Genomic DNA, 17,999 nt, shown 5'->3' on the forward strand with positions numbered 1-17,999 from the left:
TTCATCTCCTGTAGGTGTAGGTTTGATAATGGCCTAAAAGTTGGGTGGGAAATAGTCATTTTCCCTTTTAAATCTGATAAAACTAACCAGCATGCAGGGGTCCAATAGCATATGCCTGAACTTCGACTATTTAGTCTGTTTTATTTACGTCTATTTATATTAAATGCTCTTAGGGGCGTTTGGTTCAAGTTATTAAAGATTACTTTGGTAATCTACCTTTTATTCCCTTGTTTGGTTTGTCAGTAATAAAATATTACAGTAATCTTCTATTACTAATGCTGACGTGACAGGTAATATAGGCGGTAATCTGATTACCACATTCACTTTAGGTATTTAAAGATTACTAAGGTAATCTTGATTTTATTATAATTATATTATTATTTATTAATTTTTTGAGATAAAAATAAATTTATTTTTAATTAATATGACAAATAATATAAAAAATATTTAAAAATAATTATATTCAAGTGTATTTAAGTAAAATAATTTATCAATAATCTTTTATTATCTTTAACCAAACACAATAATTATTTATACCTATCAAATTTTATCAAACATAGTAATCATTTATATCCAGTAATCTTCTAAGTAATCTATCTTCAAGGTAATATTTCTATTTTGGTAATAAAATATTACTCAAATCAAACGTTCTCTTAATGTATATATAAAGAAACCAAGTGGCATGCAGGAGTCCAATAGCAGCATCTGCCTGAACTTCGACTATTCAGACTGTTTTATTTACGTCCATTTATATTAAATGCTCTTAATGTACGCTAACGCCTAACTATAATCCAACAACTGTGTTGACAAAAATGATTCTATATTAAGCTCCACCAACGAAGCCATTTCTATCTATAAAAAGCAAGCTGCTTCCCCTATCTCTTACCAATAAATAAAGAAGAAAGCATGCTGGTCGTCGCTTGTACTTGCCTGGTAGCAGTTTTGCTACTTATTACCCAGTTGATTTGTTACTGGGTCCAACTACTTGTCACCCATGTTCAAGATCATCAATTTCTCTGTGTTCTTGAAATCAATGTCAAGGATTTCTCCACTAACACCTCCCAAGATACAGGTAAAAACCTTTCTTTTTTTTTTTTAAAAAAATCTGTAATATTCTCATATTGTTTACTGTTAATACTAAAAAAAGCCTCCGATGATACCGTCAGGTCATGGTTCAACTAATGAGAGGAGGCCGGAGTCGGACTGTAAAATGCAAAGCACATAAATTTGCTGGAGAGAAGACATGATTAGAAGCTTTCTGGAGAAGAAAAACAGAAGCCATGATATACTGTAAACAGTGTAGAGAGTAATCTCAAGCTAGTAAGAATAAATAATAGTCTGGCCAGTGATACATATTCCAACAAAGATAATATGTATAACAAGCCATCAACTGTACATGTATAATCGTGAAATTAGAGCTCTGTTCTACTTTAACATGAGCTTTTCTGTTACAGTATTTTCGAGTGTATGAAGTGCATATACATATATAGATGGCTAATACTTTTGAAAGTTGAATAATGAAAGCTACAGAACGAACTGTTCTATACTGAAAACATAGAGCACGTGCGATAGTGTTTTACAGGGTGGAGGTTTAGGGTTAGCCATAAACCATTACTGAAAGAGCAATTAAAACATTTTTTTTAGCCTATGTATATATAAATCACTCTTTCTCTCCTAAAATTTCTAAAATCTGAGTCCATTTATTTAAAAAAAAATTAGGAGAAAACTGAATATTTTACAAAATTTATTTTAAACATGATAGTTTGACCATCATAAATGCTTCCCACCTAAACCTGAACACAATGACGCACTCAAATATGATAATATAATTCTTTTATATGTATGAAAATATTTTGTTCAATCCTTATAATTTAAGTTTGAAAACCTTTATTCATCACTGAGATGGGACCCCAATAGAGCTGGCTCGAACTAAAAAGTTGGTTTGATTCGGTTTAAATTTGTTTACTTTAAATATAAATCGAGTTTGAGTTAAAATGTTCGACTTATTTTAAAATCGAACTGAACTTGAACTATAAAGAGTTTGATTCAGTTTGACTTACGAACTAGATAAATGACTCGATTCGATTGAAGCTTTGCTCATAGCTTGATTTGAACTATGTTAAATAATTGTTAAACAATATCGTTTAGTAAATGACTTACAAATTTGAAGCCACAATCCTAGCCATGAATTTAAGCAATAAATTTGAGTCAAACTCAAACTAAACTATTTTCATGCTAATTAAACTCAAATCACTCTTAATATTGACTCGACGAATTTGAATCGAGTCATTTTTCGTTAGAGTGAGAGATGTTCAGACTTGATTCGATTTTGGTTCGTATCCACCCCTCATCACAACCATTATCTATCCAAACTCAACCCCACCAAAACCATTACTCACCCTAATCCAAACCCATCAAAATCGTTGTCAATCCAAATCCAAACCCATCCAGATCATTTACTAGGAAGAAAGAGTGATAATGAAAGGGAGGAGAGGAAGTAAATGATAAATCTGAATTGTAATGAGAGTGAAATAATTAGTAATAATAAGATAATTTAATTTTCTAAAATCACTCTTATTGAAATTTAAATCAATAAAAAAAAAAAGAATTACAATAGCGAGCGTGATAGGTTTTATACTAATAAAGCTGTGGAGGTAGTTTTTATCTATTTATTTATTATTATTATTATTTTACAAAGGTGTGCACATTAACACGTCAGCAAAGTAGAATGTACAAATTCAAGTATTGGGCTTGGGCTTGAAGGGTGAATTGAGTAATCCTTTTATCAACGGGTCGTTTATCAGATATTGATGCACATAAAGGTAAAAGCAGAACACGTGCGAAGCCATCTCCCTCTCCACGGACTGCACCGAAATCATCCCAACTCTGTCACTGCCGTGGTGAATTAGAAAGAAATTTCTCCATCAGCCAAACCCTAAGCATAAAATTGCCATTCTAACGCTATGGAAACGGAAGACGAACAATCAAATACAATGATGGAGGAGATCTATTCTAACGGCGGTGAGGAATCGGCACGTAACAGGCCAATCATAAGCGGTGAGCAGCTAGACATCGAAGCCTACGCCAGCCTTTACCAAGGGCGGACAAAGATCACTCGCCTTATGTTTATTGCCGAACACTGCGACAACACTTCGATGCAGCTCGAGGCGCTACGAATGGCCTACGACGAGATTAAGAAAGGCGAGAACACACAACTCTTCAGAGAGGTTGTGCAGAAAATTGATGGAAGACTGGGCCCCAGTTATACTATGGACGTGGCATGGTGCGATTCAGTGGATCGCAGAGCTGAACAGCGAAAGGAGAAGCTTGAGAACGAACTCAATGCTTATAGGGTATGAGCTTTTATAATGTTATGTTTGTATTATAAATTAATTATTGTTACGAAAGTTATATATATGTATATTCATGGATCTGTTCATCATCATATACAAATGGTTTAATTTTATACACTGTCGATGCAGACAAATTTAATTAAAGAGAGCATAAGAATGGGTTACAACGATTTTGGAGATTTTTACTATGCTCATGGTGCACTTGGGGATGCTTTTAAAAGTTATGTTCGTACTCGTGATTATTGCACTACATCCAAGCATATTATTCATATGTGTATGAGTACGATTTTGGTTAGCATTGAGATGGGTCAATTTACTCATGTGGCAAGCTACGTTAGCAAAGCAGAGCAAACGCCAGAGGCTCTTGAACTTACTACAATTGCAAAACTACGTTGTGCTGCAGGATTGGCTCACTTGGAGGCTAAAAAGTACAAGCTTGCAGCTCGTAAGGTATGTCAATTCATATCTTAACATCCTTTCTTGTCTCAATTTGATTGTTACTGAACTTTTGCTAGTATAGTGTTTGTTCTTAACTTGTGTAAGTGTTAAAAATTAGTTAACTGAATCTCAGCTGGAGATGGAAAGTGACTTAAATGAACTGAGGTCTGGTCCCTTTTGGTTTCTTTTGGAATTTTTTTTGGGTGGTGAAATTGTATGATGGGCATGTTTAGATAATTTGTATTTTTTTCTTTAAGAAATGTTTTACTACTTGTATTTCACATGCGTGCAGTTCCTGGAAGTGGGTCCTGATCTGGGAAGTAGCTACAACGAGGTGATTGCTTCTCAAGATGTTGCAACATATGGGGGACTTTGTGCTTTAGCAAGTTTTGATCGGGCTGAGCTCAAGGCATGCATCATTTTTTTTTCTCTCTAATAATTGTGTTTATCTTAAATCCATTGGTTTGCATTTTAGAGATCATTTATTGACTTGATGTTTTTATTTGGCAGAGCAAAGTTATAGACAGTGTGAGCTTCCGGAATTTCTTGGAGTTGGTTCCCGAAGTTAGGGAGCTTATTAATGATTTCCACTCAAGGTAAAAAGTAGTCTCATTGTTAAAATTTGATCAGCTAATTAGTGAATTCTGTAGTTGTGCTTCAAGCTTGTATGCAGAGAAGCTTTCTTTTCCTTTTCCACTCTGTTCAAATTTAACTTATCTGCACATAAATGCCCTTTTGAACTCTTTTATTCATCATTTCTGTTAATTCAAAGCACAAGTTCTTTTTACCCTTTTTCTCTATTGCCTCTTTTTTTTTAAACTTAATCTGTAGATTGTTTAACTAGTTTTATCATTGCATAGAGCTTTTTTTTTTAACTTTCTATGTAGTGACATGAGTACATGTCCTGATCGACTGTTGGTAGGCCTTTTGAGTGAATGGTGTGTTTTTGGGTAGTATATCTCTTTCCTCTGCCTTGTTCTAGTTTTTATAATTTATCCTCTTATTTCAGCCATTACGCATCATGTCTGGATTACCTTGGAAATCTTAAAGCAAACCTATTACTGGATATCCATTTGCATGACCATGTTGAGACGTTATATGATCAAATCCGTAATAAAGCCCTTATCCAGTATACACATCCATTTGTGTCTGTTGATTTGCAAATGATGGCAAATGCTTTCAAGACAAGTGTTGCGGGGTTAGAGAAAGAACTGGAAACCTTGATTACTGACAACGAGATACAGGTTTGATTATTGTTTTCTTATATATTTCTCTCTTTTTAAGATGCTTCAATCTGAATATGATAAATATTCCATGAGTAATGAGAGCACAGAAAACTCAGTTATACACTTCTGTTGCTGTCTACAGTGTTATTGGAACAGTTTCGGTATCCCAAGAGTATGGTAGTCCCTGTTGTGATTTTTTTATCTTTTAGGGGCTCATAGTGAGACAAACAACTCTTGCAATTCTCAGAGAATTTTAACAATACAATACCCCTTTTCTTCTGATTGTTCTATCCTTAGGGGCTCATTGTGAGACAAACAACCCTTGCAATTCCGTTAGAATTTTTAATATGCTGTGGATATACATAAATTTGTTGCTATGTCAATGAATCTCAATGTGAAAGAAATTAGTTATCATATTTTTGTGAGTCCTGGCCTAGAATCAAGTTCTTATAGGAGGATTTGGGTTAAGTGTTTGGAATTGTTTTTCTTGATCAAGCCTTCACACCTCTGCAGGCTCGCATTGACTCACACAACAAGATTCTGTATGCAAGACATGCTGATCAAAGAAATGCGACTTTTCAACGGGTTTTGCAGACTGGCAAAGAATTTGATCAGGATTTAAGGGCAATGTTGCTGAGGGCAAATATTCTGAAGTATGAATACAATCTTAGGGCTTCTAGGAAACTTTGAATCTCAAATACTGCTGGGCAATTGGCTGAGGTTGTCTATCATTTGATCTATTTCCTTTGCTTGGTCTACTAGCATGGAAGCAAGGTCCCTAGACACAGTGAAAGAAGATTGGTTGTCCATGGGAAATTGAATTTGGAAGATTTTAGGATTCATGTTCAACAGTTACAAACATCCGACAGTTTCATTACTGTATATACACAGAATTACTTTCAAAGTTGCAATTCTTCGTTTTTCTATTTGTTGTTACTTTCTATTAATTAGGATTTTTCGCTTCCTGTGTTACGCCTTCCGAGTGTAATGTCTTGTTGAATGTATTCAACTAAAATTGAAAACTGTACTGGATACTTGTTTTTGTAACCCTCGTAAGATTTGATATGCCTTTGTACATAAAAGCACAGGGTAGAAAGAATTTTGACGGACTCTCAATCCAACCGGAGTCAAGCAGTCAAGATGCGATTGGCATGTAAACTGCCTAATTATCTATTAACTCTTGTTAAATTGAGTTCACTTAGCTGGAGACCTAGTCCTTGATCTAGAAACATAATTTTCTGCTTCGAGAGTCTAATGAATTTCCCAAAGTGGTAGAACAAAACTTATCTTGTGCCACCCAACGTTTGGTGAATGGGCAAAAACATACATGTGGGAGTTAAGAAATTCAAACATTTATCTGTCTTTAATTTTTTTTTTAAAATTATCATTAAATATAAAGAGAAAATTATTATTTTAATAATAATATTAAAAAATATATAAATTACTTATTTTTTTCAAGTTTTAAAAAGTGACATTTTACTTTCAGGTCTCAACTTTGAAAAACGATTCTCCCCTTAAATTCTTAGGTTTTCTTCTCTCCAACGATGACTACTATCTTTGTCCTCCCTTCTCCCTTTACCACCGCACGACTTTGATGACATGCAAAGAAGTTTCGGTCGATGATGAATTGAAAACAAATTTCAGACGAATCAAAGACTGTCGCTTTCCATTAAATCAATCGCAACCTGTAGCATTTTCATCACCCTCTGGTCTTCTCCTAGCCCATGGTTCCAGATGTGGTTGTTGATTCCAACCAACGAAGCTGAATCGATGGCCTCATTGATTTGTTTGGATGAAGATGATTTGTCTTTATCTAAACAAAAACTCATCTTCTTCGACAAATATAAGGTTGAAAAAAGGGAAAAAGATGGTTAGATAATGTCTGTTGCTAGAGAGGGAGAAGTTTCACTAAAAAATAGCCTTGAGAAAAAAGTGAATTTTTTAAAATTAAATCCCAAAAATAAATTGTTAATTTTTCGAATAAAAAAAAAGAGATATATTTTAATTATTTTAATATTATTAGTAAAATAGTCTTGATTGAAAATTTTTGGATGTATAATAATGAAGTAAATTTTGCATGGGTATTTGAGTTTTCGATCACCCATAGGTTTGTGTCTTTTCACTAAACTTTGGGTGGGACATAGTTCTTTCGCCTTGTAAATAATTTTGTGTGCGCCTTTTCTAAGATTAATTCTTAGTCTGTGGGGCTGATAGTCCCTACCATTCTTATGGTTAGGGTTATATTTGATATGAGATGTTTGAGTTTGAAATTGACTGGGGTTGAATTTAAATTAAAAATTGAGTTTATATATAAAAAATAAGTTGAATTTTAATTAATTAAAATATTTAAGATCGACTTAATTTGAATTGATTTCAAAATTATATTATTTTTTAGAGTAATATATATATATATATATATATATATATATATTTAATTCAAAATCATCTAATTATATAATAACACAACATCTATATATATAAATTATGTATAAAAAAAAATATATACATAATTTTATTATATTTTTTAACTAAGTTCTTGTCTAAACTTAATTATCTCAAATTGATTTATCTAAATTTTGATAGATTTCATATCATCCTTTATGTGGGATTGGTTTAAATTAGATCTAACCCTACTTGAGAGGCAATTAAAGTATATTTTATAATGTTATATTTATTTATAGTAAATACTAATTTAGTTACGCCAAATGACTATTTTCACCCAAGGTTTGATATAAATCTAACTTCTTTTTTTTTTTGTTAATTATTGAAAATTTAAATATTTATCTGTTTCTTAAATTTTATTATTATTATTAAGGATAAAATTATTATTTAAACATATATTTTTGATTATTTTAAAGTTTTAAAATATTTATTTTTGTCCCCCAAATCTATGTTTTTAACTTTTATCTTTTTTTCTATTACAATCGCCCCTTAGATTTTAAAAAAATTTTAGTTGCACTCTGGTCTTTCTTTCTCTTTCTTTCTGTCGGTCTCTCCCTCCTATCTTACTGGTCGCTCTCCCTTCCAACTTTGACTGTCTTCATCTTTGTCTGACAGAGTCTCATCAAATGAGTTTTCGTCAAATGAATACTAATTGTCTTGAAGATGACTACAGAGGGGAGGGGGAGGGAAGGCAAGAGGGAGAGAACTAACGGTTTGAGACAAGGATGATTGTTGAAGATCAAATTTGAAAACTGAAAGAGAGAGAAGGGGTGAATTAAAATGTTTTAAAAAGCTAGGGGGGCAATTATAATGAAAAAAATATAAAAGTTTAAAACCTTAGAGTTATAGGAAAAATATCATTTTTAATCCTAAAAAATATAAGGTTAGAAATAAAAAAAAAATTAAAACTTTAGGATAAATTAAAATATAAGTTTAAATAAAATTTTTAAATAATGATTTTATTCTCAATAATAATAATAAAATTTAATTGATTGATAAATATTTAAATTTTTTATAATTAATAAATAAAAAATTGGAAAGTTTGATGTTAAATACTCTGGTGGCGTGGCTATTTAGTTATTAGCTACTATATGTTATAGATTTTTATTTAATTATAAGTGCGCAGGACTTAATGGCAAATGTAAGATAGATAAGGTTTGCTCTTTAATTAACCGAATAATTTATAAATTTAAATACTAAATTATCTGGTAGCGTTGAGTCCCACTGTTCAAAAATTTTCGTGCTCCAATCCACTGAAATCTACCCCGGCTGCCCACCTCACCGCATCCGACCTTTTTTATAGAGGATTTCTTGTTTGAGTCACCGTCATCCTCATGTAGTGTTTTGTTTTAGCTGTTACTGTCACGCTTGACACACTGCAGTTCAGTCTCTCAGATCAAAACCCTGCAACACTAGCATTCTTTGTGAGTGTCTGTGTTGTGTTCCAGCTTAGCTTACTTTTGATCTTTAAACACAAACCCTTGAAGAAGAAGAAACCTGTTTGTGGGCATCCAAATGTGCTGCATTTAGTCAAAAGCAGATCACATTCAGATGGGTCACCTTAACTTACCTGCATCTAAGCGCAACGCCCGTCAATGGAAACTCCTAGACATAGTCACCGCCAGTTTCTTCGGATTAGTCCTTTTGTTCTTCCTCCTAGTCTTCACTCCACTCGGCGATTCTCTTGCCGCATCGGGCCGACAGGCTTTGCTTCTTTCCACTTCCGATCCACGTCAGCGCCAGAGATTGGTGGCTTTAGTTGAGGCCAGTCACCGCCATAAACCTATCGAGTCCTGTCCTGCTGACTCAGTAGATTACATGCCGTGTGAGGATCCGAGGCGCAATAGCCAACTCAGTAGAGAAATGAATTTCTATAGAGAAAGGCATTGTCCCTTACCCGATGAAACCCCGCTTTGTTTGATTCCTCCTCCCGATGGCTATAGAGTTCCTGTTCACTGGCCTGAGAGCTTGGGCAAGGTTTAAGATTGCTTCTTTTTAAAAAAAAAAAAAAAAATTAATTGTTCATGATGAGCAGAGTTCCTAAAAGTTTAATTTTGTGATGTGCAGATATGGCATGCCAACATGCCATACAATAAAATTGCAGACAGAAAAGGTCACCAAGGTTGGATGAAAGAAAGTGGCCTTTATTTCATTTTTCCTGGTGGCGGCACCATGTTCACCGATGGTGCCGACAAATACATTGACAAATTGAAACAGTACATTCCCATAAATGGGGGAAGTCTGAGGACTGCCCTTGATATGGGATGTGGGGTACGAATCTTTTTGTATTTTTCATTTTTATTGCTTCTTCGTTCTTTTTTATTTGAAGATTTTGAAATTTTAATCCATTTGTAGGTTGCCAGTTTTGGGGGATCTTTGTTGGCGGAAGATATTTTAACTCTCTCCTTCGCTCCCAGAGATTCGCACAAAGCGCAGATACAGTTTGCATTAGAAAGAGGGATACCAGCATTTGTTGCCATGCTTGGCACACGCAGACTTCCGTTTCCTGCCTTCTCATTTGATTTTGTACATTGCTCTCGATGTTTGATTCCATTTACTGCCTATAGTGAGTTCTTTGTTTTGTTGGTTTGTATATCATCTTTGCTTCCTGTATTTTGCTCCCTTTTATGTAGAAGTCTTGCTTCTGCAGATGCCACTTATTTCCTTGAGGTGGATCGATTACTTAGGCCTGGTGGATACCTAGTCATCTCTGGTCCCCCAGTACAGTGGCCTAAACAAGACAAGGAGTGGGCAGACCTCCAGGCTGTGGCAAGAGCCTTGTGTTATGAGTTGATTGTTGTTGATGGAAACACTGTCATTTGGAAGAAGCCTGTCGGAGAATCATGTCTGCCCAACCAGAATGAGTTTGGGCTTGAATTGTGTCAAGAATCAGATGATCCAAGTTATGCATGGTAATTCTTCTCAAAATGCATTCTCAGTTTCTTAGAATTTTATCAGATATTAAGAAATTAAGACTTTAACTGAAGTATTCTTTCTTTCCATTTTGACTTTGTATTGTGCAAGTGATTTAGCTGCATGTTATATATTTCAAGCCGGAAGTCTAAACCTAAGCTTGGATGATTTGCAGGTATTTCAAGTTGAAGAAATGTGTCAGTAGGACTTCTTCTGTGAAAGGAGAATATTCTATTGGGACAATCCCAAAGTGGCCAGAGCGGCTAGCAAGAATTCCTTCAAGGGCCTGGGTCATTAAAAATGGGAATGATGTATTTGAGGCTGACACAAGGCGATGGACTAGAAGAGTTGCTTACTATAAGAAATCTTTGAACGTGAAGCTAGGAACTCCAGCTGTACGCAATGTCATGGATATGAATGCATTTTTTGGAGGTTTTGCCGCAGCAATTGCATATGATCCTGTCTGGGTGATGAATGTTGTTCCTGCTTGCAAACCATCAACTCTCAGTGTAATTTATGACAGAGGCCTTATTGGAGCCTATCATGATTGGTGAGTTCTTTTTAGCTTGTCCTTGTATTTGCTTTGAATAAGCTGCAAAAAAAAATTACAAGAATTGTTACATACAGTAATTACTCCTTGCCAAATCTGTTCCCCTTCCTATGCAGTTGTTTGGCTTGATCTACCAGAGTTTTGCATGATCAAGCTTTTCTATCATGCTAATATATCTTAAACAAAGTATTTTCTCTAATTAGTTATTCCACTTGAATTCTTACAGCTTGCATCACACCAACCTTGGTTATTGAATCTCTGATGACCAAGTTGTAAATTTAGGATAAATTTCAATTGATATTATTATCTATATGAAATTGATTCTTAAAAGGAGTTAAATTATGGATGGATATCTACCAAACATGTATTTTATTATTGTGCTCAAATTTGATTCCTAGTTGCATCTTTTCTTCTTCACTGACCCTTTCTTTCAGTTATGACATAGTTTAAGTAGTGCCAGTTTATATTTGGATTGATGATATTTTATTGGAAATTTTCACTAAAAATATGCTGTTTCTGATTAACGTTCATAGGTGTGAGCCTTTTTCAACATATCCCCGTACTTATGATCTAATCCATGTCGCTAGTATTGAATCACTAATAAGAAGTCCAGGGTCAAGGAAGAACAGGTATATATGATCTTTAATCTTATTCTTCAACACTATGTTTTTTTGTTTTCTTAACATATGATTTATGTTTATGGCTTTTGTGGAAAAATCTGTTAATTGTTCAGATATTCATCTATGAGGCCAGCTGCTTTATATCACCCTGTTTGGTGGTTGAACTTGTCCTATTTCAATTTTTTTTAACTTTCTTTCATCTTTGTACTTGTGCGTCTTAAAGGCATGGGCATGGTTGAATTGAATTGAAAGATAGTATCTTGTAATGCATAATATGTTGCATTATGCCTGTCACAAATTAATTACTGCCACTACTTTGCATGAGTTAGTATGTTGTTAACTCTTGCATTAGCATTCTAAGTTCTCCTGGTAATGCTCACAATTGACAAGCTATTTAAGTTTTATTTATAATTACCTGGAAACTGTTTAAATCATTTGGATATATGATCAAATGAATCAAAATTCACAGTAGGTTTGGCTGATCCTCTGTGGTTAGCATGCGGCTCCATGGAATTGTTTTGAGATTGTATGCTGCATTCCGTTGCCTGTAAGCAAGTCAAACGCAGCCAGCACTCATGCGTCTTTTTCTTATCTTTTTAAGTCATGGTTGATGTTAATTAAAACTCTTGCTCATATATTTTAAATTTGACTCCAGTTCTGCAAATAATCTCTTTTTTCTTTTCGTGCACCTTGTTTGTTATCATTTTAAGACCGGCACCAATATAAAAGCTGGCATTGTTTCTCTTTTATCCTTACGTGATGTTTAATTTGCATATTCTTCTGGCATTGGATAAATGCTTAGTCTTCTTTTGATAGTAAGTGCTCATCATCATATACGAATCTACTGCAGGTGTAGCATAGTAGATTTGATAGTTGAGATGGATCGAATGTTGCGTCCGGAGGGAACAGTTATTATTCGAGATTCTCCTGAAGTCATTGACAAAGTAAGCCGTGTAGCTCATGCTGTAAGGTGGACAACTGCCATACACGAGAAAGAACCGGAATCAAATGGGCGAGAGAAAATTCTTGTTGCAACCAAAAATTTTTGGAAGGTACTTTCAACATCTCTCTGAAAGAAGTTTTAGTGTTTGTAATGATAGGTATTATTTGTTTCTTGTCAATTTTTTTTACTTAATTGAAGCCAAGATGTGGTCTCCATTACATCTAAAAATGTAGCCTGCTTACTTGTTCCATGTTTTTTTTTTTTTTTTTAATTTTATTAAGATATAATAGGGGTTAGAATGTGGTGGTGGGTATAAAAATGAACAGACTCTGCAGTTTGATATTACCATACAATCAGTGGCAATGATAATTCCAGTTAACCATAATTCTAATTTGGACAACAAATATGTTTATAGTGGAGGTGGAGGTGGAGGTGGAGGTTAGGTTGTAAACAAACCGCACCACTCATGAACTGCTCACGGCTCAACTAACTAAATAAAATAGATAGACTCTTCTCTTCGTCTCAGGTTGATGAATCTTTTCAATTAAAAGATCTCCTATATTGATAATACACATTCTAGTTGGTTAAGCCTAATTTGAACTCGTTTATTTAGAAGAAAAGATATTCACGGGGCGGTTCACCTTATTCAAATATTTATGACCGAGAAGAAGAAGTATTGCATTCTCTTTCGGATAGGTCTTAAAAGGAGAAGAAAGGTTGGAATGTTAACAGACGTTTATTATTGAATTCACTCGACCTAATAGTACTAATTTTGGGAATGTCCAATGCCAAAGTCATTGAACGGGTAAGTCGTCAATCCCTAAAACGAACTATGTAATGTACTTTATTGACAGAGTTGTAGGTGAGAGTGGCTTAGATTCTTCTCCTGAGCTCAAGCTTGAGCTCGTATTGTTTGGTTTGATGAGTTTGCATCATTCGGCTTATGTTATTAATAGTGGATAATTGATAAATAAATAAGTTACATAGTTTAATATAATATTTCAAGTTGAATCTAATTTAGTTGTTTTTAGCTTACGTTTGTCATGTCTAGAGATGGATTCGAACTGAACTGCCTTTGAACATGGATTGGCTCAAGTTCGGTTTGAAGGATTTTAGAGATGGCTCAAATTCAGCTCAAGTTTAGCTAGCCAGTACAAAGGATTATTCGAGTTCAGTTTAAAAAAAAATTTGAGATTCATAATTCGATTCGAGTTTGATTTGAATTTAAAAGCTCGTAGCTTAAGATTTAAAACATGCATCTTTTACTTTAAACCCCAAACTTGTTTTTGATATATTTATAGAAAATAGAAGCAAATGCCAAAATGTTTATATTTCTTGTGCCGGGAAATTAAATCTACAAAAATATTAGAGTAATCCAATCATAATGAAATAAAAATGAATTTTTTTTTTTTCTTTTAAGTCTAAGATATTTTACAGAGTGTAAGGCACAACAAAATCAACAGCCCACTATGATCTTTCTTATTTCAACAAACATTTGATTCAACAAATGCAACCACCAAACTTATGAAAGAATTAAACAAACTCTAATACAAATCCCTAACAAACTAATTGACAAACAAAGACATTAGGGTTTTTACTGTTGAAGATGAAAACTTGAAATATATGGCACCCTAGTTGACGATAGCCAAAAAAGAGATGTGTAATTAGAATAGTGATCGGTGAGATAAACTTTCACCGGTTGTTATGACCATTAATCTGAAGAGGCAATAAGAAAAAAAAATGTGAAAGGAGATAGATCACGATGGATTTAAATTTGCTTGCTTAACGTTTGAAGAAAAGAAATGAAAATGGAGGCTGGATGAAGGTCAGATTTTATGTGTCATGTGTGTGAAGGAAAAAGTCTAAGAGAAAATATTGAGACTTGAGAAGAAGGAGAAACACAACTCTTTTAAGCTTCCCAAGTGAATATTTTATATTTGTAAACACTACCTTTTATGCAGCTTCTAAGCTAGCTCTATCTAGCAGCCATGATTTAGCTTAAATCAAGTCGGAGTTAATAATTAGCACATAAGTTGTTTCAAATCGAATTTTATCTAATTTAAGTTTGACTCATTTTTCAGTCGAGTCATATGTTATAATTCGAGTTCAACTCTAGTTTTATAAAAGAAATTCAAATTGAGTTAAATTAAACTAAATTGGCTTGACTCATATCCCAGTTTGGTTAGATTGCAAAGTGGAGTTGGAGGCAAGGGCCAGGAACAGTGAATAGAAGTTCCAATGTTATGTGGGCTGACCTACACTTAGCCTCATTTCCGTGGACATTAATATTCAATTTTATATATATATAGTTTTATTGATATATATATTATGATATAATAAGTATATTATATAACATAATATATATTACTAATATATTTTTTATTTTTAAGAAATAGTGATATAATAAGGATGACTATGAATTTTTTTTAAATTTAAATGTTGTTTGTGATTTTTTAAAAATAATATTGTGATAATTAGTATTTTAATAAAATTGTGTATCTTGATATATGTTATAAAATAATTGAATAATTTTGAATTAATAATAAAATAATACACATTTATATAATAACATATCATTAATGTATGGCCAAAGGACTATTTTTGTCCAAAGTTCATTGTATTCCTAAATTAATATATTTTAATTATTGAAAATGAAATACCCATCTGTAAATTGTTAAAATTAATAAAATATTTTAAAAATAAAATTGTTATTTAATTATAAATATATTAAAATTAATAAAACATTATTCATTTTTTCCTGATATTAAACTTTGAAATATTGTTTTTTTTTCTCTCTCCCTTTTTCAACATCATAATTGGTCAGTTTTTCTCTTCCTCCGCTTTTATGGGATTAGAAACCATAACAAATTGGTATTCGTTATTGGAGTCATCTTTGTTCAATAACAAATACCAGTTTTTTATGATTTTTTATATAAAAAAAAAAAAGAAGAAGAGAAAAATTGGTCAGTGATGATGTAAGAAAAGCAGAAGAGAAAAAAAATCTTAAGAAAAAGAAGTTACATTTTAAAGTTTAATCATAAAAAAATTATTATTTTTTTAATTTTAAAGAAATAAATAATATTAATAAATTTTATTAATTTAATTATTTATAAATAAGTATTTAAATTTTTAATAATTAAAAAATATTAATTTAAAAATCGAATAAATTTTGGACGGTAATAAGTCCTTTTAACATTAATGTATTCATTTGCGTCATAAAAAGTTGGTACACATGTTTGCTTTTAATATTTTTTTATTAATTTAAAAAAAAAAAAAACCTATTTCATGATACAAATTTATATAAAACATTAAATACGAAAAATTAATAATACACAAACGGGTGGAGGGTGGCCCCTCAACTGTTATCATTTAATGAAATTTGGACATTTCATTGTACCATATTTTAAATGGACTATTTCCAAACCCCCCCTAATGTTTCAAGTCTTTCTTCACACCTGTAAGATGTTCAAATTGTTATATAAATAACCTTCCCTATAAAATTCTAAATTTACAAAGTAAGGTGGATTTAGATATTTATCAAGTGAAAATTTTAAGAAAAGTGTTGAGTTAGTAAGTGTTAGAAGGGTAAAATGGTCTTTAAATTTAAAGTTGGACAGAGTTATAACATATTAATATATTATTAACAGAAATGCTTTAAAGATTTTTATAATAAAATAGATTCGATATGAGTTATTAAAATTTAAATAAGGTTAGTCAAATTTGAATAAAAAATTTTGTTTTTTCTTTTAAAAGATAAGTTAAGATCAAACTAATTCAAATATTTGAGGTTAAATTTAAGTTTAACAATTTATCAATTTTGAGATAATCTCAAATTAACTCTTGTAATATCAATTGATCTTGTAAGTGGAGGATAATTCTTCACACCTTTGGGGTGTGAATGATAAAATTGAAACCTCGGGGGAGGTCATTAATTGGAGAGCAGGGTCACGTCTCACGAGATCCAGATTATAAAACTTGAGCATCACATCACGGTGAGTTATAATTAAATTGAGAAAGGATTCATTGTCGTTTCTTACTAATAAGACAGCTTCATATTTTTATACGTCTGAAAATGGTGGATGGCACATCACATATGATACAGTCTCTGCAAGTATATCTCTATATATCCGCATCTTAAGGTGCAATTATTCAACGTTGTTGTCAATCAGTAAAAGTTGCGGTGGATTCTATGGCACGAGGTATCTGAATTTGAATTAGAGTTTTAATTTAATTTGATTTCGTCCTAATTACCTATTTGATAATGATGTTTATTTTGTAAAAAATATTATATATTTAATTAATGATCATTTTATGATATTATACATTACCATCGATCTTGAGTCTTTCTGATTGATGTAATTTTTTATAGTTTTCCTTTGTGATCGAAAATAATTAAAACGGGGCCTAATTGAAGGAAAAAAAATACTCTAAATGCCATATAAATAATGCGAATGTGAAACTTCAAGTATTGAGAAATTGTTTGTCTAAAAAAAATGTTTGAAGTTGAAAGGGTCATATATTTGTTTGACAATTATAAGCGTGATTTTTCAAGAGTCTTAAATTTCAACGTTGAAAGAAAAAAGTGAACGTTTATGAAAGTTGTGTTGAAAAAAGAGATGACATGAATGTATGGTCGAACAATTATACTTTATATAGAAATTATTAAAAAAATAATTAGACGTTAGTATATAAGTGTGAGATAAAATTTTACTATTTGAACTAACTTTTAAAACAAAATGTCCAATCACACTTAAGTGTATAATTGGGCTATCCAATCCCAAATCACTTAATTCACTTTTAAAACAAAAAAACAAATAATATTAATTATATTTGTTCCGTATCTGAAATAAAAAATATGAAAATTTAATCGTTAGTATAGAAAATCTAGAAATTCAATCCTAAGAGTTGGATTATTTCAATACGAAAACATAAAATCCAATCTCCTAAATTTGAAGAGTTTATTTAGAAAGTAGTACTTCTTATAATCAAAATCATGATAAACTTTCTAGACTCGAAAACTTGAAGATATTCAATTGCTTTGGTTTTGCCTTTGGGAGGACAAATGAATTAAAATGTTAAAGGGAGGTGGGGATTGGGGGGGTGGAGGGCCCTTTTGTATTACAACCATATTGAGAGTGAAAGGCCATGTGGGTTGTGGGTCTGTTTGATCATTACATCACCTTTCTACCGCCTCCACTTTCTTCTTCCCTCTCTTTTTCTCATTTTTACTTGCCATTTTTAAACCTCTTTTACATCAAATCATTGTGCTTTCTCAATGCTTGTTGAATGTAGTTTGAAGATTTAAGTATACTTCTTTTGCCCTAATTGTCAACCTTTTTTAGGCTCATACTTTAACTCAATTGAAAGGTTAATTTATACGTTTGAACAATCTCTTTATCCTTAATAACAATTTCTGTATATTTTTTACCAACTTGTTACTAGTTTTTGGCAGGTTTGGGTTTTATGCATTAGTAATAATTGTAAGTAAGAATGAACCTGAATCAAACAAATTCG

At 32.3% G+C, this 17,999-nt stretch overlaps 2 protein-coding genes and 1 long non-coding RNA gene across 3 annotated transcripts; all 3 read left to right on the forward strand.

The window, feature by feature from the left end:
- Window positions 1–843: 843 nt before the first annotated feature.
- LOC123224411 lies at window positions 844–1,456 on the forward strand. Its single transcript, XR_006503957.1, has 2 exons — window positions 844–1,072; window positions 1,167–1,456. It is a non-coding gene; the product is annotated as an uncharacterized LOC123224411 (long non-coding RNA).
- A 1,361-nt stretch (window positions 1,457–2,817) lies between these two features.
- Window positions 2,818–6,082, forward strand: LOC123224263 (COP9 signalosome complex subunit 1-like). The gene is made up of 6 exons (XM_044647878.1): window positions 2,818–3,353; window positions 3,483–3,803; window positions 4,084–4,200; window positions 4,302–4,387; window positions 4,801–5,035; window positions 5,531–6,082. Exons 1-6 carry the CDS (start codon window positions 2,964–2,966, stop codon window positions 5,705–5,707), a joined length of 1,326 nt encoding a protein of 441 aa, XP_044503813.1. The 5' UTR covers window positions 2,818–2,963; the 3' UTR covers window positions 5,708–6,082.
- Window positions 6,083–8,659: 2,577 nt separating this feature from the next.
- On the forward strand, window positions 8,660–12,735 carry LOC123224209 (probable pectin methyltransferase QUA3). Its single transcript, XM_044647807.1, has 7 exons — window positions 8,660–9,436; window positions 9,527–9,730; window positions 9,815–10,025; window positions 10,110–10,371; window positions 10,548–10,922; window positions 11,456–11,551; window positions 12,393–12,735. Exons 1-7 carry the CDS (start codon window positions 9,011–9,013, stop codon window positions 12,613–12,615), a joined length of 1,797 nt encoding a protein of 598 aa, XP_044503742.1. The 5' UTR covers window positions 8,660–9,010; the 3' UTR covers window positions 12,616–12,735.
- The last annotated feature ends 5,264 nt before the right edge of the window (window positions 12,736–17,999 follow it).

The sequence above is a fragment of the Mangifera indica genome, chromosome 8 (genome assembly GCF_011075055.1).
Source record: "Mangifera indica cultivar Alphonso chromosome 8, CATAS_Mindica_2.1, whole genome shotgun sequence".
In the NCBI taxonomy this organism is placed as follows: Eukaryota; Viridiplantae; Streptophyta; class Magnoliopsida; order Sapindales; family Anacardiaceae; genus Mangifera; species Mangifera indica.